This window comes from Salmo trutta, chromosome 4, assembly GCF_901001165.1.
Source record: "Salmo trutta chromosome 4, fSalTru1.1, whole genome shotgun sequence".
NCBI classification, from domain to species: Eukaryota; Metazoa; Chordata; class Actinopteri; order Salmoniformes; family Salmonidae; genus Salmo; species Salmo trutta.
In genome coordinates, this window is record NC_042960.1 from 28,659,241 (window position 1) to 28,686,753 (window position 27,513).

The following is a 27,513-nucleotide window of genomic DNA, read 5'->3' on the forward strand; positions in this document are numbered from 1 at the left end:
TCTCTTTGTACGTATACACGCTTTCCCGGTCGGAATATTATCGCTTTTTTACGAGAAAAATGGCATAAAAATTTATTTTAAAAAGTGGTTGACATGCTTCGAAGTACGGTAATGGAATATTTTGAAATCTTTTGTCACGAAATGCGCCATGCTCGTGACCCTTATTTACACTTCGGATAGTGTCTTGAACGCACGAACAAAACGCCGCTATTTGGATATAACAATGGATTATTTTGAACCAAACCTACATTTGTTATTGAAGTAGCAGTCCTGGGAGTGCATTCTGACGAAGAACACCAAAGGTAATCAAACTTTTCTAATAGTAAATAGGAGTTTGGTCAGGGCTAAATTTGGTGCGTGTCTAAATAGCTAGCCGTGATGGCTGGGCTATCTACTCAGAATATTGCAAAATGTGCTTTCACCGAAAAGCTATTTTAAAATCGGACACCTCGATTGCACAAAGGAGTTCTGTATCTATAATTCTTAAAATAATTATGTTTTTTGTGAACGTTTATCGTGAGTAATTTAGTAAATTGTTAGTAAATTCGGCGGAAGTTTGCGGGGGGTATGCTTCACACGGCATCACACTATCCGAATGGTAAATAAGGGTTACGAGCACGGCGCATTTCGTGACAAAAAAATTCTAAATATTCCATTACCGTACTTCGAAGCATGTCAACCGCTGTTTAAAATCAATTTTTATGCCATTTTTCTCGTAAAATAGCGATAATATTCCGACCGGGAATCTGCGTTTAGGTAAATAGACGACAGAAAATAAAGCACGGGATCGACTCGTGCACGCGCCTAAGCCCATTATCCTCTTATCGGCCACTTGCCAAAAGCGCAAATGTGTTTCAGCCTGGGGCTGGAATGACATCATTCAGCTTTTTCCCGGGCTCTGAGAGCCTATGGGAGCCGTAGGAAGTGTCACGTTACAGCAAAGATCCTCAGTCTTCAATAAACAGAGGCAAGAAAAACAAGATCTTGTCAGACAGGCCACTTCCTGTTCGGAATCTTCTCAGGTTTTTGCCTGCCATATGAGTTCTGTTATACTCACAGACACCATTCAAACAGTTTAATAAACTTTAGGGTGTTTTCTATCCAAAGCCAATAATATATGCATATTCTAGTTACTGGGTAGGAGTAGTAACCAGATTAAATCGGGTACGTTTTTTATCCGGCCGTGTAAATACTGCCCCCTAGCCCTAACAGGTTAATACCCACCTCTACGGGATCGGTGTCCCTAAACCGGGACGGTTGTTGCTCAATGTACGATAATGTGACTAGAAAATGTTGTATACAACAGCCAACTTTCCGGCACATAGACATCTTATATGGGCTGAAAGCTTACATTCTTGTTAATCTAACTGCAGTGTCCAATTTACAGTAGCTATTACAGAAAACAAATACATGCTATTGTTTGAGGATAGTGCACAACAACAAAACACTTATCATGGCAACTAGTTTGATATATTAACCTCTGAAGGTAAATAATGTACTTACATTGAGTAATCTTGCTCTGATTTGTCATCCTGAGGGTCCCAGAGATAAAAAAAGTGCTTTTTTTGGGAAAAAATGCGATTTCTATATTCAAATGTAGGAACCCATCTAGATGTGTGAAGGTTATGTAGGGAAGCTAATGATCCATTTTGTATGACATTCCTGGGAGTGTGTAAAATTCTTCAAAGTAGCCACCCTTTGCCTTGATGACAGCTTTGCACACCCTTGTTATTCTCTACCAGCTCACCTGGAATGATCTTCCAACAGTCTTGAAGGAGTTCCCACATATGCTGAGCACTTGTTGGCTGCTTTTCCTTTATTCTGCGTTCCAACTCATCCCAAATCATCTCAATTGGGTTGAGGTTGGGCGATTGTGGAGGCCAGGTCATCTGATGCAGCACTGTCACTCTCCTTCTTGGTCAAATAGCCCTTGCACAGACTGGAGGTGTGTTTTGGATCATTGTCCTGTTGAAAAACAAATGATAGTCCCACTAAGCGCATACCAGATGGTATGGCATATTGCTGCAGAATGCTGTGGTAGCCATGCTGGTTAAGTGTGCCTTGAATTCTAAATAAATCACAGACCGTGTCACCAGCAAAGCACCCCCACACCATCACACCTCCTCCTCCATGCTTCACAGTGGGAACCACACATGCGGACATCATCCATTCACCTACTCTGCGTCTCACAAAGACACGGCGGTTTTAACCAAAAATCGCTAATTTGGACTCATCAGACCAGAGGACAGATTTCCACCGGTCTAATGTCCATTGCTCGGGTTTCTTGCCCCAAGCAAGTCTCTTCTTATTGGTGTCTTTTAGTAGTGGTTTCTTTGCAACGATTTGACCATGAAGGCCTGATTCACGCAATCTCCTCTGAACTGTTAATGTTGCGATGTGTCTGTTACTTGAACTCTGTGACGCATTTATTTGGCCTGCAATCTGAGGTGCAGTTAACTCTAATGGACTTATCCTCTGCAGGAGAGGTAACTCTTGGTCTTACTTTCCTGTGGCGGTCCTCATGAGAGCCATTTTCATCATAGCGCTTTATGATTTTTGCGACTGCACTTGAAGAAACTTTCAAAGCTTTTGAAATGTTGTGTATTGACTGACCTTTGTCTTAAAGTAATGATGGACTATCATTTCTCTTTGCTTATTTGAGCTGTTCTTGCCATAATGTGGACTTGGTCTGTTACCAAATAGTGCTATCTTCTGTATACCACCCCTACCTTGTCACAACCGATTGGCTCAAACGCATTAAGAAATTCCACAAATTAACTTTTAACAAGGCACACCTGTTAATTGAAATGCAGTCCAGTTGACTACCTCATGGTTGAGAGAATGCTAAGAGTGTACATAGCTGTCATCAAGGCAAAGGGTGGCTACTTTGAAGAATCTAAAATCTAAATATATTTGTTTAACACTTTTTTGGTTACTGCATGATTCCATATGTGTTATTTCATAGTTTTGATGTCTTCAGTTTTCCACAGTGTAGAAATGTTTCTAAAATAAAGAATCCTTGACTGAGTAGCTGTGTCCAAACTTTTGACTGGTACAGTATATACTGAACAAAAATATAAACGCAACATGTGACGTGAACTGAAATAAAAGATCCCAGTAATTTTCCATCTGCAGAAAAAGCGTATTTTTCTAAAATTTTGTGCACAAATTTGTTTACATCCCTGTTACTGAGCATTTCTCTTGTGCCAAGAAAATACATCCACCTGACAGGTGTGGCGTATCAAGAAGCGGATTAAACAGCATGATCATTACACAGCTGCACCTTGTGCTGGGCACAATTAAAGTCCACTCTAAAATGTGAAATTTTGTCACAACACAATGCCACAGATTCCTCAACTTTTGAGGGAGCGTTCAATTGGCATGCTGACTGCAGCAATGTCCACCAGAGCTGTTGGCAGAGAATTTTATATTAATTTCTCTACCATAAGCCACCTCCAATGTCGTTTTAGGAATTTGGCAGTACGTCCAACCGGCCTCACAACTACAAACCACATGTAATCACGCTAGCCCAGGACCTACACATTGAGCTTCTTCACCTGCGGGACAGTCTGAGACCAGCCACCTGGACAGCTGATAAAACTGAGGAGTATTTCTGTCTGTAATAAAGTCCTTTTGTGGGGAAAAACTCATTCTGATTGACTGGGCCTGGCTCCCCTGGCTCCCATTGTAAAAATTGTTGCATGTTCCGTTTATAATTTTGTTCAGTATATTTTTAACCACTAACCTGTCGCTAAAGGATTATGTGAGAAGTTTCAAGTCAATTGATTAAGACATAATTCTGTCATATAATTTTCAAACATTTCAAACATTCAGTCACTTGTTGATATTTTGTTAACATTATAAAATCATTATAATATCAATATGAACTAGAGGAGACAATGGCCTGTGCATGATACTTGAAACCTATCCTGTCTCATTAGATGGGTTAAGAAAATGACATATGTTTGGAATCTTAAACAACATAACTGTACAACCGAAAAACACTTCTGGGGACGTTTTTTTTTACTTACATTGCTCAAAACCTCTTTTTGTTGATAACTCGGTGAAGCATGGTCGAACTGGGCTGTTTTTTGTTGTTGTTGGGAGCTCGTCCTCCGCATTAGGAACATGCTGACTCCTCTACATCATTCAAGCTTCTGTCTTATCTGAGAAAATTGGTGTGTTACTTTCGTCCCGGCTCTCCCCTTGCCTTGTAGTATCAGACAATATACCTACTATACAGTACAGTGCATTCGGAAATTATTCAGACCACTTCCCGTTTTCCACATTTTGTTATTTTACAGCGTTATTCTAAAATTGATTAAATTAAAAATGTTCCTCATTAATCTACACAAATTACCCCATAATGACAAAATGAAAACAGGTTTTTAGAAATGTTTGGAAAAAACATGAATACTTAATTAACATAACTATTCAGACCCTTTGCTATGAGACTCGAAATTGAGCTCAGGTGAATCCTGTTTCCATTGATCATCCTTGAGATGTTTCTACAACTTGACTGGAGGTATATTCAATTGATTGGACATGATTTGGAAAGGCGCACACCTGTCTATATAAGGTCCCACAGTTGACAGTGCATGTCAGATTAAAAACCAAGCCATGAGGTCGAAGGAATTGTCCGTAGAGCTCCGAGACAGGATTGTGTCGAGGCATAGATCTGTGGAAGGGTGTCAAAACATTTCTGCAGCTTTGTAGATCTCCAAGAACGCAGTGTCCTCCATCATTCTTAAATGGAAGAAGTTTGGAACCACCGAGCTGTCCGCCCGGCCAAACTGAGAAATCAGGGGAGAAGGGCCTTGGTCAGGGAGGTGACCAAGAACCCGATGATCCCCCTGACAGAGCTTCAGAGGTCCTCTGTGGAGATGGGAGAACCTTCCAGAAGGGCAACCATCCACTCCAGCAGCACTCCAATCAAATCAAACTATTTGTCACATGCGCTGAAAACAACACGTGTAGACCTTACGGTGAAATACTTACTTACAAGCCCTTAACCAACAATGCAGTTCAAGAGAGGGTTAAGAAAATATTTACCAAATCAACTAAAATAAAAAGTAACATAATAAACTAATGAGGCTATATACAGGGGGTACCAGTACCGAGTCAATGTGTGTGGGTACCGGTTAGTCGAGGTAATTCTGTTAATGTAGGTAGGGGTAAAGTGACTATGCATAGATAATAAACAGCGAGTATTAGTAGTGTAAAAACAAATGGGGGGAGGGGGGTGTCAATGTAAATAGTCTGGGTGGCCATTTGATTAATTGTTCAGCATTCTTATGGGTTGGGGTAGAAGCTGATAAGGAGCCCAATTTTTTTGGGGGGCCCGAGTGTGGCAGATGTGTTGTTGCCTACCCTTATCACCTGGGGGTGGCCCGTCAGGAAGTCCAGGATCCAGTTTCAGAGGGAGGTGTTTTAGTCCCAGGGTCCTTAGCTTAGTGATGAGCTTTGTGTATACTGTGGTGTTGAACTCTGCGCTGTAGTCAATGAACAACATTCACACAGGTGTTCCTTTTGTCCATGTGGGAAAGGGCAGTGTGGAGTGCGATTGAGATTGCATCATCTGTGGATATGTTGGGGCGGTATGCGAATTGGAGTGGGTCTAGGGTATCCGGGATGATGCTGTTGATGTGAGCTGTGACCAGCCTTTCAAAGCACTTCATGGCTACCGACGTGAGTGCTATGGGGCGATAATCAGTTAGGCAGGTCACCTTCGCTTCTTTAGGCACAGGGACTATGGCGGTCTGTTTGAAATATGTAGGTATTACACACTCGGTCAGGGAGTGGTTGAAAATGTCCGTGTCTGGATTAGTGTCCCGCTCCTTGAAAACAGAAGCTTGAGCTTTTAGCTCAATGTAGAAGCTGTTAAGGAGACTTTTGGTCCTAAACTTGGCACTCCGGTACCTCTTGCCGTGCGGTAGCAGAGAGAACAGTCTATGACTTGGGTGACTGGAATCTGTGACAGTTTTTGGGGCTTTCCTCTGACACCACCTAGTATATAGGTCCTGGATGGCAGGAAGCTTGGCCCCAGTGAAGTACTAAGCCGTACGCACTACCCTCTTTAGCACCTTACGTCAGATGCCAAGCAGTTGCCATATCAGGCAGTGATGCAACCGGTCAGGATTCTCTTCATGGTGCAGCTGTAGAACTTTGAGGATCTGGGGACCCATGCCAAATCTTTTGTCTCCTGAGAAGGAAAATGTGTTGTTGTGCCCTCTTCATGACTGTATTGGTGTGTTTGGACCATGATAGTTTGTTGGTGATGTGGACACCAAGGAACTTTCAACCCGCTCCACTACAGCCCTGTCGCTGTTAATGGGGGCCTGTTCTTTCGGCCTGCCTTTTCCTGTAGTCCACGACCAGCTCCTTTGTCTTGCTCACATTGAGGGAGATGTTGTTGTCCTGGCACCACACTGCCAGTTCTCTGACCTCCTCCCTATAGGCTGTCTCATCGTTGTCAGTAATCAGGCTTACCACTGTTGAGTTGTCAGTAAATTTAATGATGATGTTGGAGTCATGTTTGGCCACGCAGTCCTGGGTGAACAGGGAGTACAGGAGGGGCCTTAGCACGCACCGCTGAGGCGCCCCAGTGTTGAGGATCAGCGTGGCAGAAGTGTTGTTGTCTATCCTTACCACCTGGGAGCGGCCCGTCATGAAGTCCAGGATCCAGTTGCAGGGGAGGTGTTTAGTCCCAGGGTCCTTAGCTTAGTGATGAGCTTTGTGGACACTATGGTGTTGAACGCTGAGCTGTAGTCAATGAACAGCATTCTTACATAGGTGTTCCATTTGTCCATGTGGGAAAGGGCAGTGTGGAGTGCGATTGAGATTGTTCTGCTTGAAACATGTAGGTATTACACACTCAGTCAGGGGGAGGTTGAAAATGTCAGTGATGACACATGACAGTTGGTCTGCTCATGCTTCGAGTACTCGTCCTGGTAATCCGTCTGGTCCCGCGGCTTTGTGAATGTTGACTTGTTTAAAGGTCTTGCTCACATCGGCTACCGAGAGCGTTATCACACAGTCATCCGGAACAGCTGGTGCTCTCATCCATGCTTCAGTGTTGCTTGCCACGAAGCGAGCATAAGTTATTTAGCTCGTCTAGTGGGCTTGTGTCACTGGGCAGCTAACGGCTGGGTTTCCCTTTGTAGTCCGTAATAGTTTTCAAGCCCTGCCACATCTGATGACCGTCAGAGCCGGTGTAGTAGGATTCAATCTTAATCCTGTATTGATGCTTTGCCTGTTTGATGGTTCAACTGAGGGTGTAGCAGAATTTCTTATTAGTGTCCTGCTCCTTGAAAGCAGCAGCTCGAGCCTTTAGCTCGATGTGGATGTTGCCTGTAATCCATGGCTTCTGGTTGGGATATGTACGTACGGTCACTGTGGGGACGACATTGTCATGACTTGCCCTGTTGGGTGAGGATTATAGGTGCCAGATTCTCCTCCCCACCCCTCTCTCGCTCTCTCTCCCCCACCAGTTTTATGACCGGTCGTAAAAACTCTGCTTTTTGGCTCTGCCGTATTGAGAGTGGAATGTGTGACTGTGGAATACAGAGAGACTTGGCCAAACTTTAACATAAAAAAGGTTCAATAATGAAACAATATTTCTGTATTCCAACCAGTTGGAAGGGTCCATTGGCACGTAAAGAACAATCCTGTTGAATTTGTTAATAATTGCAATGTAACTAAGGACAATCGAACAACATAACTCTATCTCTGAATGTGTATAATTCTCAGTGATCAGATTCACATCCAATATGATATGATTAAACTATTTGTGAGAAGACGGAATGTGATCTAAATGAGAGAATTGTTTTTCATATGAAGTCTTAACCAAGTCAGTGGCCACACCCACTTGAGCACAGACATTACGACAAAAGAATGTAACGCCCCTGTTTCCACGAGTGCTTAAATAAATGTACATTTAGTCAAGAAAATGCAGGGACGGGAGTCCCCACGTTGAAATGGCTACTACTCTATAGACCAGAGAGCTTGGAGCTGTAGCTACATGTTGAAATGGTTGGCAATTTAAATAGAGACCAAGCAGGCGGATGGTGTGAACCGGAACTCACGAATGGTTAAGAAATCTACAAAACTAAAGACTACACATTCACAGTCTGCAACTGTATATGTAAAATGGTCTAGGAAACTTGAACGAAGAAGAGAGAGAAGAACGATCTCCTTTCACCACTATAGATACCTCTAAAGTAACTATTCTAGTAACCTCGACCAATAACCACCGGGTGGTACTTGTGAAAGATCCATTCTAAAGTACATTTCCTTATCAAACAACTAATATATTACAGTTTTTAATGTCCCGTTGGTAGGATAGTCTTGACCATATATCATCCATTTAGTTTTCCAATGATTGCACAATGGCCAATAAAACAGATGATAGTGGAAGTTTACTCAAGCGCCTACGAATTCTCAGAATGAAGCCTGACCTCCGCCCCCCTTTTCTCTGTCTTTTCTTCCCGCAAATGGCGGGTATTTGGGCCCATTCCCGAGAAAGCAGTATATCCTTCACGTCGGACTCGTTAAAGAATAAATCTTTGTCCAGTTCGAGGTGAATAATCGCTGTTCTTAACTAATCAGTCCTTTATGGTAGAGTGGCCAGACCGAAGCCACTCCTCAGTAAAAGGCACATGACAGTTTGCCAAAAGGCATCTAAAGGACTCTCAGACCATGAGAAACAAGATTCTCTGGTCTGATGAAACAAAGATTGAACTCTTTGGCCTGAATGCCAAGCATCACGGCTGTGGGAAACATGGCACCATCCCTACAGTGAAGCATGGTGGTGGCAGCATCATGCTGTGGGGATATTCTTCAGCGGCACGGACTGGGAGTTTAGTCAGGGTTGAGGGAAAGATGAACGGAGTAAAGTACAGGGAGATCCTTGATGAAAATCTGCTCCAGAGCACTCAGGACCTGAGACTTGGGAGAAGGTTCACCTTCCAACAGAACAACGATCCTAAGCACACAGCCAAGACAACGCAGGAGTGGCTTCAGGACAAGTTTCTGATTGTCCTTGAGTGGCCCAGCCAGACTTGAACCAGATCGAACATCTCTGGAGAGACCTGAGAATATCTATGCAGCGACGCTCCCCATCCAGCCTGACAGAGCTTGAGGATCTGCAGAAAAGAATGGGAGAAACTCCCCAAATCCAGGTGTGCCAAGCTTGTAGCGTCATACCCAAGAAGACTTGAGGCTGTGCTTCAACAAAGTAATGAGTAAAGGGTCTGAATACTTATGAAAATGTGATATTTCAGTTTTTATTTTTAATACATTTCCAAACATTTCAAAAAACCTGTTTTTGCTTTGTCATTATGGGGTATTGTGTGTAGATTGATTAGGAAAAAAATACAATTTAATCCATTATAGAATACGGCTGTAATTTCACAAAATCTGGAAAAAGTGAAGGGTTCTGATACTTTCCGAATGCACTGTATATAATATTTTTATACCTGGGCGTGTAGACTAAACGATTGATCAATTAAACTGTGACCCTCGGAACTGTGCACTTCAGATCAAGGCCTATCAAGCACCTCTAGCCACCAAATGCATACTGTAAGCCTACTGTACATCCCATGTGGCCTCTCTATCAACATTGTCCCCTTCTCTCTTCCTTGCCTCCCTTCTTTTTCTCCATCTCTCCCCTCTCCAGGAGGCAAGGAGAACCCAGAGGCGGAAGATGAGTACGGCACCGCCCAGAACAGCTGGGTCCAGCGAATGATCACCTCCCTCTTCAGCGGCGACTCCTTGTTCAACACAAGAGAGGGGCGGGCGGGGAAGGTCCATAACTTCATGCTAGGCCTCAACCTCAACACCAACATGCCCTTCTCTACCTTCGGAGACTTTATGTACCAGAACTCCTGCGCCTCCTTCGAGGATGAGGTTGATGCTGTCACAGGTCAGATGTCAAATCTGGAGATCTAGGAGTTCTAGATGTAATACATTCTAGATTCCAGATATGACAGGTCTATGACCGTTGTTAGATTCTAGTTAAATCAAATCAAAGTTAATTTGTCAGGTGCACAGTACAGTGAAATGCTTACTTGCTAACTCTCCTCAACAATGCATTACATGATCAATATCCATCAAGAATCAAATGCCAAATACAAAAGTACAAAAATAACAAATAGTAATAAAAAGTCAGATACTCTGATGTGCACGCTGAGGAACTTGAAGCTTTATACCCTCTCCACTGCAGCAAAGATTCCCAAAAATGTTCACTCGGGGACCCCCTTCCAGTATTGGGGAACATCCCGTGCCCGTGTGCATGTGCCACATCTATTTCTATGGGCACAAGCACTGTTCATAACAAAAACTGTTCACACCACTCTTGAGAATTTTGCAGGTTTAAAGCTTATTTCCTGCAATTCTGCTCATTTTGTCATAGGGTTGTTAGGTTCTAATTCTCAGAGTAAAAAACTGAACGGACACTATGAAAGCTTAACCAAGTTTATTCTTCCCAGAGGATCAATACAGCTGCATTAGACAAAACATGTTTTCACCAACACAAGTGTATATATACTCCAATTTAGATGCACTCCTCCTTCTCTCCAACCCTGACATCTGTTAAGGTTCGACAGGAAGACGAAGTGATGGGGTAATAAACTGTTCCTCCTCCCTTAAGGTGACCTGACCTCAACCCCCATGATGCCTAATCCAAAGTTCTCCACCCTTATCACCTATAGCCCTCCCTTAACCAATCTAGGGTACGTGGGACCACCTGGCCAACATCCAGTGAAAGTGCAGGGCGCCAAATTCAAACTACAGAATTGTAAATATTTAACATTCTTGAAAATACACATGCAATATGTCAAATTAAAGCTTGACTTCTTGTTAATCCAGCCACGGTGTCAGATTTTAAAAAGGCTTTACGACGAAAGAAAACCATGCGATTATCTGAGGACAGCACCCCATCAAACAAACACAGAATCATATTTCATCCCGTCAGGCGCGACACAAAACTCAGAAATAACAATATAATTCATGCCTTACCTTTGAAGAGCTTCTTCTGTTGGCACTCCAATATGTCTTCCTAAAACTCACTGCAGCTGGGACTTTTGTCCCTTTTACAGATCTCGCAGGGGAATACCCCACTAGGGACCTATCCTAATTCGGAACCTACCCTACACTGTATTGTCACTCCTAGATCTTGCAGAGGAAAACCTCTACTCGGGACCTATCCTTGAAGGAACCCACCCTACACGTGATATCAGCCTGGATCTTGCAGAGGACAACCTCCACTCGGGACCTATCCTTATGGATCCTACCCTAAACCTGATTTTTACCTGGATCTCGCAGAGGAAAACCTCCACTCGGGACCTATCCTTAAGGAACCTACCCTCCACCAGATATTTACAACTGGTCGTTACACAATGGGCCTACCGAATAAACTCAGGCTCTCTAGGTCCATATCCTATAATTGTTCAGACTACGATTCTCATCTCCCCAAGATGTCAGAATGAATGGATAACAGGTGTGGGAACTGTGCCTACGTTGTTTGTTGCCAGCTCCTACTCCACTGATCTGGACTCTCTGGTTTGACTACAAATTGTGGTGAACCCTGCTCGCAGCGCCAACTGTTAGGTTCTAATTCTCAGAGTAAAAAACTCAATGGACACTATGAAAGCTTTTTTTTACGTTAGTTGACATGGGCTAGTTGATCAGGACATTTCTGACAAATTATAAATAGCTCTCTAAGGTGTGCAAAGACGAACATGCCATGAGGAACTGATGATGCACTACTCAATTTCGAAATGTCAGCTTGTACATTCTACTATTACTACTTTCAAGAGTAAGTATAAATGTCCCAGCCAGACTGGGTTCCTTTAAAAAATAAATTGTAGGGCGCGCCCCCTCCTGCTGATCCCTTGCGCCCCCCACAGTTTGGGAACATTTACATTTTAGTCATTTAGCAGACACTCTTATCCAGAGCAAATTACAGTAGTGAATGCATACATTTCATATTTAATTTAATTTCATGCATTTTTTTGTACTGGCCCCCCGTGGGAATCAAACCCACAACCCTGGCGTTGCACACACCATGCTGGCGTTGCAAACACCATGCTCTACCAACTGAGCCACAGGGAGGTCTTCACTTGTCCAAAAAGTTGGAACTGATATGCATGAAATAGAGAACGGTTCCGAACAGACCTGAGGACAACTAGATCTGTTCTGTATTGACCTGGTTAGATCCAGTCTTGGTCCAAACCTGGTGAGGGAAGCACTAGAAAAGTAATTTTTTAAGCTACTTTATTAAGCATAGCTGATAAAGCGTGAGAGGAGGGGGAGAGAGGTTGTGGTGCTGCTCTAGCGGGCGGGGGAGGGGCCATACTGTGAGCGAGGGGAAACGGGCAGGCAGGAAGGAGGGAGACATGAGAGACAGCAACCAACCAAGCCGACTTGCACTATAGTAGTCTAATAGCTGCCATAGCTAGGTTAACGTTCATCAAATATGATTACGTAGTACCGGTCTTGACTGCATAAAACTGAGAGACACTAGTCAAGCAAGCCGACATTAGCTAGCTAGGCTAAATGAGGCTGCAGTGCATGCGCTTTCTCATCCTACACTTACAAATAACATCAACTCCATTCAGAATATTAAGTAGCACCCTACCTGTTGGCTCTTGGTAGTTGTAGCCTATCCTTCTCCTTTAACTTTTAATTCGGTAATTTTAAGTCCATCTTCCATTGATTAGACATCTAACATTTGCCACACACTGAGGCTCTATGACTGTAACCTATTGCCGCAATGATGACTTATGATTGGCCAACAACAAGCTACACACGCCACGTCCACTCTAGTGAAAAACAAGAGCAGCGGCAAAAATTATAGAATTTCTCTCTACTGCAACAGTCGCGTTCGGATCTGTATGGGCCCTTCCAGACAAGTTGGTTAAAATTACACATACCCGTGACAATCACATCATATGACATCCGACCCAGACCCCTGACATTATTTCGAATTCTGGATCCGGACCCTCTCGGATCGGATCGGGTATTTGGGTACAGGTGGATCCATGAAGACATCTACTGTGTACATATGGAAACAGTTATAACATGACCATCACACACAATTAACACACACATCTGTTCCCTTATGCATTTACTATAACACGTTCTGTATTTATTCTGCATTGTATTCCATAACATTCTCAGACCCAGATGAGTTTGCTGGTATCTACGAGCCACTGGACGTGAAGAGTAAGAAGATCCACATAGTGGACAGTGGTCTGACCTATAACCTCCCATACCCCCTCATCCTGCGCCCGCAGCGTGGCGTCGACCTCATCATCTCCTTCGACTTCTCAGCCCGCCCCAGTGACTCCAGCCCACCCTTCAAGGTCAGTAGGTTGACCACATGTCCAGGATTGTGCAGGACAGTCCTGCAATTTGGACCTTTGTACTGAGTCCCGCAACCAATCATGTTCCACATTTTATCAACAAATTCAAACATCACTAATTTAGAATTAAAAAGTTGTTTTGTTCCATATTTCAGTCAGACATTCCAACCTGTCTCTTCCAGTCACATTGTGCTTATGAAAAAATATATATCATAAGGATGTGGTACTGGTGATGTTAAACACTTGTTCAATCGTTGTTGAGATCTGATATTCTGCGCAACGCAAGATGAGACGTAGGCCAATGTCATATGCCTATTGTCAAGCAATCATTTCTCAAATCCTTTCGGGTTAAATTCCAGCAAAAATTGGAGAGGACAGTTAGGCAGTCCCTTCAGGATTCCGCGATTCTGCGATTGGTTGATTTTGCATTGAATTATGCAATCGGTGCATATTATGTGAGAGCTCGCAATTTTGAACAATTCCCGCACTTTTAGAGCATAAAAGGCTCCAATCAAAAGCGGGTTTGGAATTTTGACTAATTACTGCACTGTTACCATGGAAAATGGCCCAATCCAACCACACGTCAACAAAATTTCCCCCCTGGCCTGTCAGTGTATTCACGTGCGAAGATGACGGGTGCAATGAACAGAAATCAATCTCATTTGCCAACAAAAATAACAGCTAACGACCGTGCGAAACAATTTCCAAATTACCGTGAAAAAAAAACATTGCAAAATGTATCGCAGAATTTCAGAAAAGCTGCCACAAAATCAAGCATTTTTGGCTGCAGAAATCACAAAAACAATTCGCAAAATCCTGGAGGGACTGGTTAGGCCTAACAACTTATAAAAAGCGTACTTCTGACGAAGAGCTACAAATTTAAGTAAATAGACATATCTTTCAGTTTAATACAAGGTCATTTCATCAAACTTGTGAGGCTCTCCATGCTCATTAGTTTCTCATTCAACATATTTGCTGCTACTTCACTCAATCCTGTTTTAAGTCTCCCTTCCGAACTGTTTTACATTCCCTTTGCTCGCTCAGTGCAGCGGGAGCAGGTGTGGCCGGAGCATTGTGCCGCCACTTCTCACAATGGTTCTAGTTTAGTGAAGTTAGATCAAAGCTAAATCAATGTCTAGGAAGATCACATAATGAATAATTAGCACTGTACATAACAGAACCAAGTATAATCACATGATATAACGTCACTGTTACACCAAAAACACCACCTAATTTGTTATGAGATTTTAGGATGGTCAGCTGAATAGTAAAAAAATTATAATGCGGACAAAACTCAAACCATGCAGAATGATACAGGAAGGCTATGTGCCTTGCAAAAGTATTCATCCCCCTTGGCGTTTTTCCTATTTTGTTGCATTACAACTTGTAATTTAAATGGATTTTTATTTGGATGTCATGTAATGGACTTACACACAATAGTCCAAATTGGTGAAGTGAAATGAAAAATATAACATGTTCCCAAAAATAAAATAAAAACGGAAAAGTGGTACGTGCATATTTATTCACATCCTTTGCTATGAAGCGTCTAAATAAGATCTGGTGGAACCAATTACCTTCAAAAGTCACAAAATTAAAGTCCACCTGTGTGCAATCTAAGTGTCACATGATCTCGTTGTATATATACACCTGTTCTGAAAGGCCCCAGAGTCTGCAACACCACTAAGCAAGGGGCACCACGAAGCAAGCGGCACCATGAAGACCAAGGAGCTCGCCAAACAGGTCAAGGTTTACAAAGTTGTAAAGTACAGATCAGGGTTGGGTTAATAAAAAAATTAAAAATAAAAATTTGAACATCCCACAGAGCACCATTAAATCCATTATTAAAAAAGTGAAAGAATATGGCACCACAACAAACCTGCCAAGAGAGGTCCGCCCACCAAAACTCACAGACCAGGCAAGGAGGGCATTCATCAGAGAGGCAACAAAAAGACTAAAGATAACCCTGAAGGAGCTGCAGAGCTCCACAGCGGAGATTGGAACATCTGCCCATAGGACCACTTTAAGCCGTACACCCCACAGAGCTGAGCTTTACGGAAGAGTGGCCAGAAAAAAGCCATTGCTTCAAGAAAAAAATAAGCAAACACGTTTGGTGTTCGCCAAAAGGCATGTGGAAGATGGTGCTCTGGTCAGATGTGACAAAAATTTAGCTTTTTGGCCATCAAGAAAAACGCTATTATCTGGCACAAACCCAACACCTCTCATCACCCCGAGAACACCATCCCCACAGTGAAGCATGGTGGTGGCAGCATCATGCTGTGGGGGGTGTTTTTCATCTGCAGGGACTGGGAAACTGGTCAGAATTGAAGGAATGATGGATGGTGCTAAATACAGGGAAATTCTTGAGGGAAACCTGTTTCAGTTTTCAAGAGATTTGAGACTGGGATGGAGGTTCACCTTCCAGCAGGACAATGACCCTAAGCATACTGCTACAGCGACACTCAAGTGGTTTAAGGGGAAACATTTAAATGTCTTGGAATGGCCTAGTCAAAGCCCCAATCCAAAGACCTCAATCCAATTGAGAATCTGTGGTATGACTTAAAGATTGCTGTACACCAGCGGAACACATCCAACTTGAAGGAGCAGTTTTGCCTTGAAGAATGGGCAAAATCCCAGTGACTACATGTGCCAAGCTTATGGAGACATACCCCAAGAGACTTGCAGCTGGAATTGCTGCTAAAGGTGGCTCTACAAAGTATTACCTTTGGGGGGTGAATAGTTATGCTAGCTCAAGTTTTCATATATTTTTTTGTCTTGTTACTTGTTTGTTTCACAATAAAAATATTTTGTATCTTCAAAGTGGTAGGCATGTTGTGTAAATCAAATGATACAAACCCCCCAGAAATCCATTTGAATTCTAGGTTGTAAGGCAACAAAATAGGAAAAATGCCAAGGGGGTGAATACTTTCACAAGCCACTGTAGTTTGTTAACACCATCTGTTCTAATTTGCACACGAACAGTAGTTCAAGAAGATCTAAGTGCATTTTCCCATGAAACTGATTGAGATCAAATGGTTGACATGCAGATGTAGTTTAAGTAATATTATTCACGATTGACAGTGATGATGGCCTATTTTGAAATTAGGTATGCCTAACTTGGTGTTTGAAAACATTTCTTGAGACGATAAGTGTGGTCATAGGCAGTACAATGCAAATGGAGGGTGCATTTTAATATATTAGGTATTTTAAATGTGGTCACCCTTCAGGTCAGATCATTGTACTGCCAAGCTCCGCCTGCCAGTACTTTACTTTAAAATGTTTATTTCATTTTATCATTGAAGATTATTTTGTGAGCAATTTTTTTGTGTGATGATTAAGTAGTTATGAGTTAGGATAAAAGTTACAATCATTTTACTATGCCGTAGTAATCAAGATGTGAACTTTTTGACTTGTGTTTGGTATATAGGAGCTGCTGCTGGCTGAGAAGTGGGCCCGGATGAACAAGCTGCCATTCCCTAAGATCGACCCCAAAGTGTTTGACCGCGAGGGCCTGAAAGAGTGCTACATCTTCAAGCCAATAAAGGGGGAACGGAACTGCCCCACTGTCATCCATTTTGTCCTGGTCAACATCAACTTCAGGATGTTCAAAGCCCCTGGTAAGTACTGTATATGTACAGTGTATGCCATATGTATGTCTGTAGATGTTGTTTGTGTACATGTGAAATATGTGAGCCCTGTTTGAAAGTGATTTCCTCTTCAATTAAGCTATGGGGCTTTTAGCTATAAGCAATGTTATTTTAGTGACTGGTCTCCCCATCTTGGTTTTGGTTCCTAGATCAATTCCAGTGTATTCCGATCAAGTCTGGTCTGTTCCAATGTATTCCATACATAATAGTAGGCCCCTTACTGACTGTTTATCCATAGGGAATATGCCCCTAAGGAATATGCCCCTTTATGGTGTAGAACTGGGCCATATATGGGATTGGTATTTTACGAGTTGCCTAGTGGGGTGACTTATGAACCCATAAGGAGCAGATCTGTGACCAGGTGCTATGGGGGGAATCTCTCACTATGCTGGGAGAGCAGTGTGTAAATAGGGTATACATCATCAGCCGTAGGAACACATATATATATATATATATATATATATATATATATATATATATATATATATATATATATATATATATACACACATATATACATACACACACTGGCCTGGCCTCTGCGCTGCCTCACACACTGAATTATAGTGTTTAGGGCCTCATGACGAGGGCCACTCACATGTTGTCATGTGAGTGGTAAACAAATCAATGGCCAGAGCGTCAAGTGTGCACTCTGAACGCTCCGAGAGTGAAACGACATGGGTAGGGCTAAAGCTTAAGAGGGTGTGAACTAGAGGTTGGCCGATTAATTGGAATGGCCGATTAATTAGGGCCGACTTCAAGTTTTCATAACAATCGGTAATCGGCATTTTTGGACACCGATCATGGCCGATTATGTTGCACTCCACGAGCAGACTGCGTGGCAGGCTGACTACCTGTTACGCGACTGCAGCAAGGAGCCAAGTAAGGTGCTGGCTAGCATTAAACGTATCTTATAAAAAAACAATCAATCTTAACATAATCACTAGTTAACTACACATGGTTGATGATATTACTAGTTTATCTAGCTTGTCCTGCGTTGCATTTAATCAATGTGGTGCCTGTTAATTTATCATTGAATCATAGCCTACTTCACCAAACGGGTGATTTAACAAGCGCATTCGCGAAAAAAGCACTGTCGTTGCGCCAATGTGTACCTAACCATAAACATCAACGCCTTTCTTAAAATCAATACTCAAGTATATATTTTTAAACTTGCATATTTAGTTATTGCCTGCTAACATGAATTTATTTTAACTAGGGAAATTGTGTCACTTCTCTTGCGTTCTGTGCAACAGAGTCAGGGTATATGCAGCAGTTTGGGCCGCCTGGCTCGTTGCGAACTGTGTGAAGACTATTTCTTCCTAACAAAGACAACCAACTTCGCCAAACGGGGGATAATTTAACAAAGCGCATTTGCGAAAAAAGCACAATCGTTGCACGAATGTACCTAACCATAAACATCAATGCCTTTCTTAAAATCAATACACAGAAGTATATTTTTTTTAAACCTGCATATTTAGTTAAAATAAATCCAGGTTAGCAGGCAATATTAAACTAGGGAAATTGTGTCACTTCTCTTGCGTGGATTGCACGCAGAGTCAGGGTATATGCAACAGTTTGGGCCGCCTGGCTCGTTGCGAACTAATTTGCCAGAATTTTACATAATTATGACATAACATTGAAGGTTGTGCAATCTAACAGGAATATCTAGACTTATGGATGCCACCCGTTAGATAAAATACGGAACGGTTCCGTATTTCACTGAAAGAATAAACGTTTTGTTTTCGAAATGATAGTTTCCGGATTTGACCATATTAATGACCTAAGGCTCGTATTTCTGTGTCATTATATTATAATTAAGTCTATGATTTGATAGAGCAGTCTGACTGAGCGGTGGTAGGCAGCAGCAGGCTCGTAAGCATTCATTCAAACAGCACTTTACTGCGTTTGCCAGCAGCTCTTCGCAATGCTTCAACCATTGCGGTGTTTATGACTTCAAGCCTATCAACTCCCGAGATTAGGCTGGCAATACTAAAGTACCTATTAGAACATCTAATAGTCAAAGGTATGTGAAATACAAATGGTATAGAGGGAAATAGTCCTATTATAACTACAACCTAAAACTTCTTACCTGGGAATATTGAAGACTCATGTTAAAAGAAACCACCAGCATTCATATGTTCTCATGTTCTGAGCAAGGAACTTAAACGTTAGCTTTTTTTACATGGCACATATTGCACTTTTACTTTCTTCTCCAACACTTTGTTTTTGCATTATTTAAACCAAATTGAACATGTTTCATTATTTATTTGAGACTAAATTGATTTTATTGATGTATTATATTAAGTTAAAATAAAAGTGTTCATTGTTCATTCAGTATTGTTGTAATTGTCATTATTACAAATACATATATAACAATCGTCCGATTAATCAATACATTTTTTGGTCTTCCAATTATCGGTATCGGCGTTGAAAAATCATAATCGATCGACCTCTAGTGTGAACAATGCTGAATGGGTGTTAAACAAAGAGCTCTACACTCGATACCAAAACATTCAAATGCCATTTTTGCAGAAGTGAGTTTAAGTTTATCAACTTTCAAAGCAGAATTACTTTCCCATTGTTTCTCAAAAATGCAGTGTATGATATACCATTTTGTAGCTCTGTCTCTACTTTTGTTCCATGTCAAAAACATGATTTAAAATTTTGCTACATAAGACCGAATCCAGGTGGTGAGTCACAAATGACTAGACATCACGTAACTTCGCCATTGTTAAAATGGATTGACAGTGCCTAATCCACTGGAGTTGGGGCTGAAATAGCCGTAGTTCTGAATTAGTCATATGATATAGGCTATTATTAGCTGTATATGACCATTTATTAGTTAGTCATAGTCACTATCATCCTGAAATACATATCATCCCTTTGCTGTGTGTTTGAAGGAGTGCCTCGTGAGACAGAACAGGAGAAGAAGATGGCTGACTTTGACATCTTTGATGACCCCGAGACGCCGTACTCCACGTTTAACTTCCAGTACTCAAACCAGGCCTTCACACAACTCCACGACCTCATGGAGTTCAATACACTCAACAACATCGAGGTATGTTCAGCCTTCAACAACATCACCACTGGCTACTGTACATCCATCTCTAATATGTTAGGTCAGACAGTTTTTGGAACAATTAAGTGCTCTTAAAAGAGCCAGGAAATATGTTGATGTGGAGCCATCTAGTTTTGTCTGTGGTTGGTGCGTTATTGTTAAGTGTTTTACAATATCAAGGTCAAATTGATTCTTAAGCACTGTGTGTGGGTGTGTAAAAAGATCCCACGAATCAAAAAGTCAGTTCAGTCGGTCAGAACTAAAATGCAGGGACTGAAGGGGTTTCCCAATATGACATTAGTACTGTATGTGGTAGATGGTAATGTGCATCCGGACTCCTGTTCAAACCACCCTCAACAAAGTGGTGAGTTCGGTTAGCCAAAACTAATGTATGTAAAACAATATTTCAACAACGTAAATGTCAGTTCAGCCAGCCAGATGTAATGTATGTTAAACATTCCAGCAACATCAAAGTTTGCTCAATTATCCATCACTAATTATGGGTCCCCCGGACATCAAACACCTGTGTGTAGGCCTATGCTGATTGTTTTTTTTTTATCTAACCTATAACCACATTTGAATTCATTATGATTGCTTGTTAACGGTCAATTGACTAACCACATGTGTAGGCTAATACAGTGTTTAATCCATTCCACCTCCTCCATCCACCTCTCTAGGTGATAAAAGAGGCAATTAAGGAGAGCATTATGTACAGGAAGGAGAATCCCTCACGCTGTTCTGTGTCCCTCTCACTCAACGAGATCCAGAACAAAATGTTCCTGAAGCGGGAGAAAGCCCAGAAGTGAGAGCCGGAATGCTGGCAGAAACGACGTCAAGCTATCAGAGAAGACTTTGCGAATTGACATACAGTACCATTTAAGTTATTTCTACATTTTTTAATTTTTTTTACTAAATAACACACATGGAATCATGTAGCAACCAAAAAAGTGTTAAACAAATGAAGATATATTTAAGATTCTTCAAAGTAGCCACCCTTTGCCTTGATGACAGCTTTGCACACTCTTCTCTCGACATAAAGTATTTTTTTCAAGTTAAAGTGTACTGTTAGCTAGCTAGCTAACGTTAGCTGGCTGGCCCGCTAACTAACGTTACGTCATGCGTTGGGATTCATAGTTTACCTAGCTAGCTACATTTCTTAACTAAAGACTCTCGTCTTAGTGTGCCAGAGTGCAGAATAACTGATTCATTTTTATGCTCAACACCCGTTGAATATGTCCAGTGTCAGTTAACGTCGGCAACAAAGCGTAATTCAATTGTTGCCAGCAGCACAGTTAGCCACCAACGCTCTGGATACCAGCTCTGTTAGGGTGAGTAAAATGGTCAGTGTGGGGTGTTCTCATTATGTGCCTGGAAGTAGCTAGCCAATGTTAGCCAGTTAGCTTGGGTGCTTGACTGTTGTTGTGAGGTCAGAGCTTTCGGATCAACCCTACTTATTGGCCAGAGAGTCCAGTGTGCACTCTGAACAAGAAACGCTCTGAAATTACCAACGGACAATCTGACAGCACAGTTGCAGTCATCAGCGCTCTGGATAACATAACAGCCTAACCAGCTCTGCTAGGGCGAGTAATGTTCAGTGACCTGTTCTCTCTCTCTCTCTCTCTCGATGTCTGGATGAAGCTGGCAAGATAGTACAGAATGCTCAGATCAACCCTTAAAGAGATGGGTGGGGCTAAGGCTTAAGAGGGTGTGAGCAATGCTGAATGGGTGTAGACAAATAGTAGTACCAAAACAGACAGTTTTCTCAAAAGTGAGTTTACAAGTTTATCAACTTTCAAAGCAGAATTACTTTCCCATGGTTTCCTTAAATGCAGTGTATGATATACCATTTGTTGTAGCTCTGACTCTCTACTTTTATCCAATGTACAAAAACAGAAATTCAAATTTTGCTACATAAGACCGAATCCAGGTGGTGAGTCACATACAGTTGAAGTCTGAAGTTTACATACACCTTAGCCAAATACATTTAAACTCCCGTTTTTCACAATTCCTGACATTTAATCCTAGTAAAAAGTCCCTGTCTTAGGTCAGTTAGGATCACCACGTTATTTTAGGAAAGTGAAATGTCAGAAATAAATTTCAGAGAATTATTTATTTCAGCTTTTATTTCTTTAATCACTTTCCCAGTGGGTCAGAAGTTTACATACACTCAATTAGTATTTGGTAGCATTGCCTTTAAATTGTTTAACTTGGGTCAAACGTTTTGGGTAGCCTTCCACAAGCGTCCCACAATAAGTTGGGTGAATTTTGGCCCATTCCTCCTGACAGAGCTGGTTGAGTCAGGTTTGTAGGCCTCATTACTCGCAAAAGCTTTTTCATTTCTACCCACAAATTTTCTATAGGATTGAGGCTTTGTGATGGCCACTCCAATACCTTGACTTTGTTGTCCTTAAGCCATTTTGCCACAACTTTGGAAGTATGCTTGTGGTCATTGTCCATTTGGAAGACCCGTTTGCGACCAAGCTTTAACTTCCTGACTGATGTCTTGAGATGTTGCTTCAATATATCCACATAATTTTCCTACCCCATGATGCCATCTATTTTGTGAAGTGCACCAGTCCCTCCTGCAGCAAAGCACCCCCAGAACATAATGCTGCCACCCCAGTGCTTCACGGTTGGGATGGTGTTCTTCGGCTTGCAAGCCTCCCCCTTTTTCCTCCAAACATAACAATGGTCATTATGGCCAAACAGTTCTATTTTTGTTTCATCAGACCAGAGGACATTTCTCCAAAAAGCATGATCTTTGTCCCCATGATCCTTTGCTGTTGTTCTGGGATTGATTTGCACTTTTCGCACCAAAGTACATTCATCTATAGGAGACAGAACGCATCTCCTTCCTGAGGGGTATGACGGCTGCGTAGTCCCATGGTGTTCATACTTGCATACTATTGTTTGTACACATGAACTTGGTACCTTCAGGTGTTTGGAAATTGCTACCAAGGATGAACCAGACTTGTGGAGGTCTACAATTTTATTTCTGAGGTCTTGGCTGATTTCTTTTGATTTTTCCATGATGTCAAACAAAGAAGCACTGAGTTTCAAGGTAGGCCTTGAAATACATCCACAGGTACACCTCCAATTGACCTCCAATTGACTCAAATTATGTCAATTAGCCTATCAGAAGCTTCTAAAGCCATGACACCATTTTCTGGAATTTTCCAAGCTGTTTAAAAGCACAGTCAACTTAGTGTATGTAAACTTCTGACCCACTGGAATTGTGATACAGTGAATTATAAGTGAAATGATCTGTCTGTAAACAATTGTTGGAAAAATGACTTGTGTCATGCACAAAGTAGATGTCCTAACCAACTTGCCAAAACTATAGTTTGTTAACAAGAAATTTGTGGAGGGAATGAAAAACAAGTTTTAATGACTCCAACTTAAGTGTATATAAACTTCTGACTTCAACTGTATATTTATTTTTTCACTTCTATGGGCTTAATGGGACGCCAGCGTCCCACCTGCGGGACACAGCCAGTGAAATATCAGGGCGGCAAATTCAAAAACAACAAAATGTAATAATTCAACTTTCTCAAACATACGACTATTTTACACCATTTTAAAGATACACGTCTCCTTGATGTAACCACATTGTCCGATTTCAAAAAGGCTTTACAGCGAAAGCAAAACATTAGATTATGTTAGGAGAGTACATAGACAAAAATAATCACACAGCCGTTTTCCAAGCAAGGACATGTGTCAATAAAACCCAAAACACAGCGAAATGAAGCACTAACCTTTGACGATCTTCATCAGATGACACTCCTAGGACATTGTTACACAATACATGTATGTTTTGTTCGATAAAGTTCATATTTATATCCAAAAACAGCATTTTACTGGCGCGTGACCTTCAGAAAATATTTTGCCTCCAATACTGCCAGTGAATCAGCACAACAATTTACACAAATACTCATCATAAACGTTGATAAAATATTAAACTGTTATTCAAAGAATTATAGATGAACATCTCCTTTATGCAACCACTGTGACAGATTTCAAAAAAGCTTCACGGGGTACTGTGCTCAGAAAAATACACCAGGCAATACAGATACCCGCCATTTTGGAGTCATCTAATATCATAAATAGAATTAGAAATATTCACTTACCTTTGATCTTCATCAGAAGGCACTTCCAGTAATCCCAGGTCCACAATAAATGTTGTTTTGTTCGATAAAGTCCATAATTTATGTCCAAATAACTCCTTGTTGTTTTGCGCGTTCAGTAAGCTACTCCAAATGTAGGAAGCGCGCCGAATATTTCACGACAAAAAGTTATATTTACGTTCGTTGAAACAAGTCAAACGTTGTAAAACATCAATCTTTAGGGCCTTTTTAACGTAAAACTTCAGTAATATTCCAACCGGATGATTCCAATGTCTTGAAAAACGTTATGGAACACAGCTACCTCCTCACGTGAAAGCGCGTAATTGTGGCCTGTCATTCTCTCGGTCATCAGACTCCAGGAGGTCTTGTTCGCTCTCTGTTGATTGCAAAAGCCTGAAACACGTTCTAAAGACTGTTGACATCTAGTGGAAGCCTTAGGAAGTGCGAATTTAACCCGAAGTCACTGTATACTGAATAGGCCCAGTCTTGGAAAAACTACAATCCACTTCCTGGTTGGATTTTTTTCTCAGGTTTTTGCCTGCCATATGAGTTCTGTTATACTCACAGACAGTTTTAGAAACTTCAGAGTGTTTTCTATCCAAATCTACTAATTATATGCATATTCTAGTTTCTGAGCCAGAGTAGTAACCTGTTTAAATTGGGTACGTTTTTCATCCGGCCGTGAAAATACTGCCCCCTAGCCCAGACAGGTTAATAACACTTTTTTGGTTACTACATGATGTGTTATTTCATAGTTTTATTCTACAATGTAGAAAATAGTAAAAATAAAGAAAAACCCTGGAATGAGTACGCTCGTGTACACAAACTTGTGATTGGTACTTGCTTAATTAATTTGATTACATTTATGGTGTTTCTACTCCAAGTAAAATGAAAAACCCTCTGGGTTTCCGTTAGGATGGAACGGAAAATATAGCGCTGTACAACGTGACGGTCGGGAGTAGTCTACAGTGCTGGGCTATTTAGCTGAAGAATCTTTGTGTCGTGCGCAGCACGCAGGAGACCGGGGTTCAATTCCCGATGGGAAGAAGTAGGCTGTCCTTGTAAATACAAATTTGTTCTTAACTGATTCCATAGTTGTGATGTCTTCACTATCATTCTACAATGTAGAAAATAGTACAAAATAAAGAAAACCCTGGAATGAGGAGGTGTGTCCAAACTTTTGAGGCCATCAAGATGTTTTCTCTAGAGAAATTGAGATGCTACAATGCAACAAATACATTGATCATCTCAGCAAGGTTTTACCTGTGGTTGTGGAGCTGGGTGGAAGTGCAACTAAAATGTACGTTAAATAACCATCTGCATTTTGAATGTCTTTTTTTCTAGTTATTTTATTAACGAAAGCAGAAAGATGTTGATGAAGAAATACTGTACCGCTGTTTTGAGTTAGAAATGTAACACTTCAGTACTTAATACATAAGCATCAAACACATTGTAGGTAGGGGGATGTTCACTCCTACAGTAGCCGGGCTATAAAGAGTATTGTCCTGCTAATCGGGCTACAAGTGTTTGAAAACCTGTTTTCAAAATGGCACCAGCTGTCCATCACTACTGTAAATAAAAACACAGCATCTTGTTTACATCTTGTTTACATTCTTTATTGTAACCACATCAAATAATTTGTATCAACCTTTCCAATTATTTTTAGAGTTTGGGATTAATTTGATTAATATTATGGTGTTTATATTCCAAGAAAAACGAAAAACCCTCTGGGTTACCTTTAGGATGGAATGGAAAATATGGTGCTGTACAAAGTGACAGTTGGGTGTAGGCTATACAGTACTGGGCTATTTAGCTAAAGCATCCCCATGTTGTGCAGGCACACGGGAGACTGGGGTACAATTCCCCAACAGGGAGGAAGGAGTAGGCTGTCCTTGTAAATAAGAATTTGACTTGCCTAGTTAAATAAATGTTACACTAAGAGCATAACATTTGTACACCATAATTGTAGTCTAACCAATACCAAAACGGAGGTTCAGTGAAAATAAAATCTCATTGATTTATCAAGACCAGTCCCCATGCTTCTCTCAGAGCACTGCGAAACGGTGCTAAAATAGTTGTAGGCTATTGCTTCTAACTTCAATATGTTCTTTAAATAAGACCTAAACCACTTTTAACAGCACATTACTCAACACTAGTGAGACTCATGTCGCCTACGGTAGACCTACAGTATATCGAAAAATATGATGTGACTCTCCGCCAATAATTACATGTAGAGGATTGGAGGATTCTAAATTAAAACCAAAAGCCGCCTCATGGGTCTCCCGGTGGCGGCCTGCACGGGTATCTGTAGCAACGCATTTTGCATTGCGATGCGGTGACTTAGACAGCTGCACCACTGGGGAGACCCCATCCACAAAGTATCAAAATACAGAGAGGTGTTGTTAAATTGTTCTGCTAATAGCCCGTAATGGATTATTATAATAATGTACATGGTGTCCAGGTCAGGATAACCAGAACATTTATTTATTAAAGACTATCAGAAAGAATTTTGGTACTTATTTATTTTGACCCAAAGCCATGAATGGGTGAGTCACTCAGCTTTATGTAGGTGACTGTGCCATCAACTTGATAATATATAACGATATTTTGGAGTGTCACGAGTTCCGCCGAAGTCGGCCCCTCTCCTTGTTCGGGCGGCGTTCGGCGGTCGACGTCACCGGCTTTCTAGCCATCGCCACTCCATTCTTCAATTTTTCCATTGGTTTTGTCTTGTTCCATTCACACCTGGTTTGCATTCCCCAATCACACTAATTGTATTTATTCCTCTGTTCCCCCTCATGTCTTTGTGTTAAATTATTTTTGTGCTACGTGTTGTACGCACTAGGCTAAGTGTTTGTTGTTTTCCATGTGTTTTCACGAAGCGTATTTGTATTGCTATACATTTATGTTGTGACATTTGTGCACGCTATACACTTTGCCTTGTTGGCTGGAGGAGGCTTTTGACGCAGCTGCGTCCATCTGTATATCTCTCCTGCCTTAATAAAGTGTGCACCTGTTCACAATTCTCTGCTCTCCTGCACCTGACTTCACCACCAGTACGCACACGCCTGACATGGAGGTTATTTCGTTTTCAAAAAAACAAAAATGAGCGATTTGTAATCTGAATAAAGGCCAAAATAATATTTGTGAAGGCCAAAACATTTCTGTTTTTAGAGGGAGAGAAACACTGGGCCAATTGTTCGCCGCCCTATAGGACTCCCAATCACGGTCGGATGTGATAAGTAAGTATTATTATTATTAACTTAGAACCTAACTTAGAAATACATTTGACGATAGAATTCTCCCCTACCCTCCATGTA

The 27,513-nt window shown here is 41.4% G+C and overlaps 1 protein-coding gene across 2 annotated transcripts in view; it reads left to right on the top strand.

The window, feature by feature from the left end:
• The window catches only part of LOC115192191 (cytosolic phospholipase A2), a 71,611-nt gene extending 50,608 nt beyond the window's left edge, over nt 1–21,003 (top strand). For both annotated transcript variants that reach the window (XM_029750410.1, XM_029750412.1), the window contains 5 exons: nt 9,677–9,922; nt 13,180–13,364; nt 16,789–16,978; nt 19,912–20,069; nt 20,747–21,003. In XM_029750410.1, coding sequence (XP_029606270.1) covers nt 9,677–9,922; nt 13,180–13,364; nt 16,789–16,978; nt 19,912–20,069; nt 20,747–20,875 — 908 coding nt within the window. In that variant the 3' untranslated portion in view covers nt 20,876–21,003. The remainder of the gene's footprint in view (nt 1–9,676; nt 9,923–13,179; nt 13,365–16,788; nt 16,979–19,911; nt 20,070–20,746) is intronic.
• Nucleotides 21,004–27,513: the final 6,510 nt, after the last annotated feature.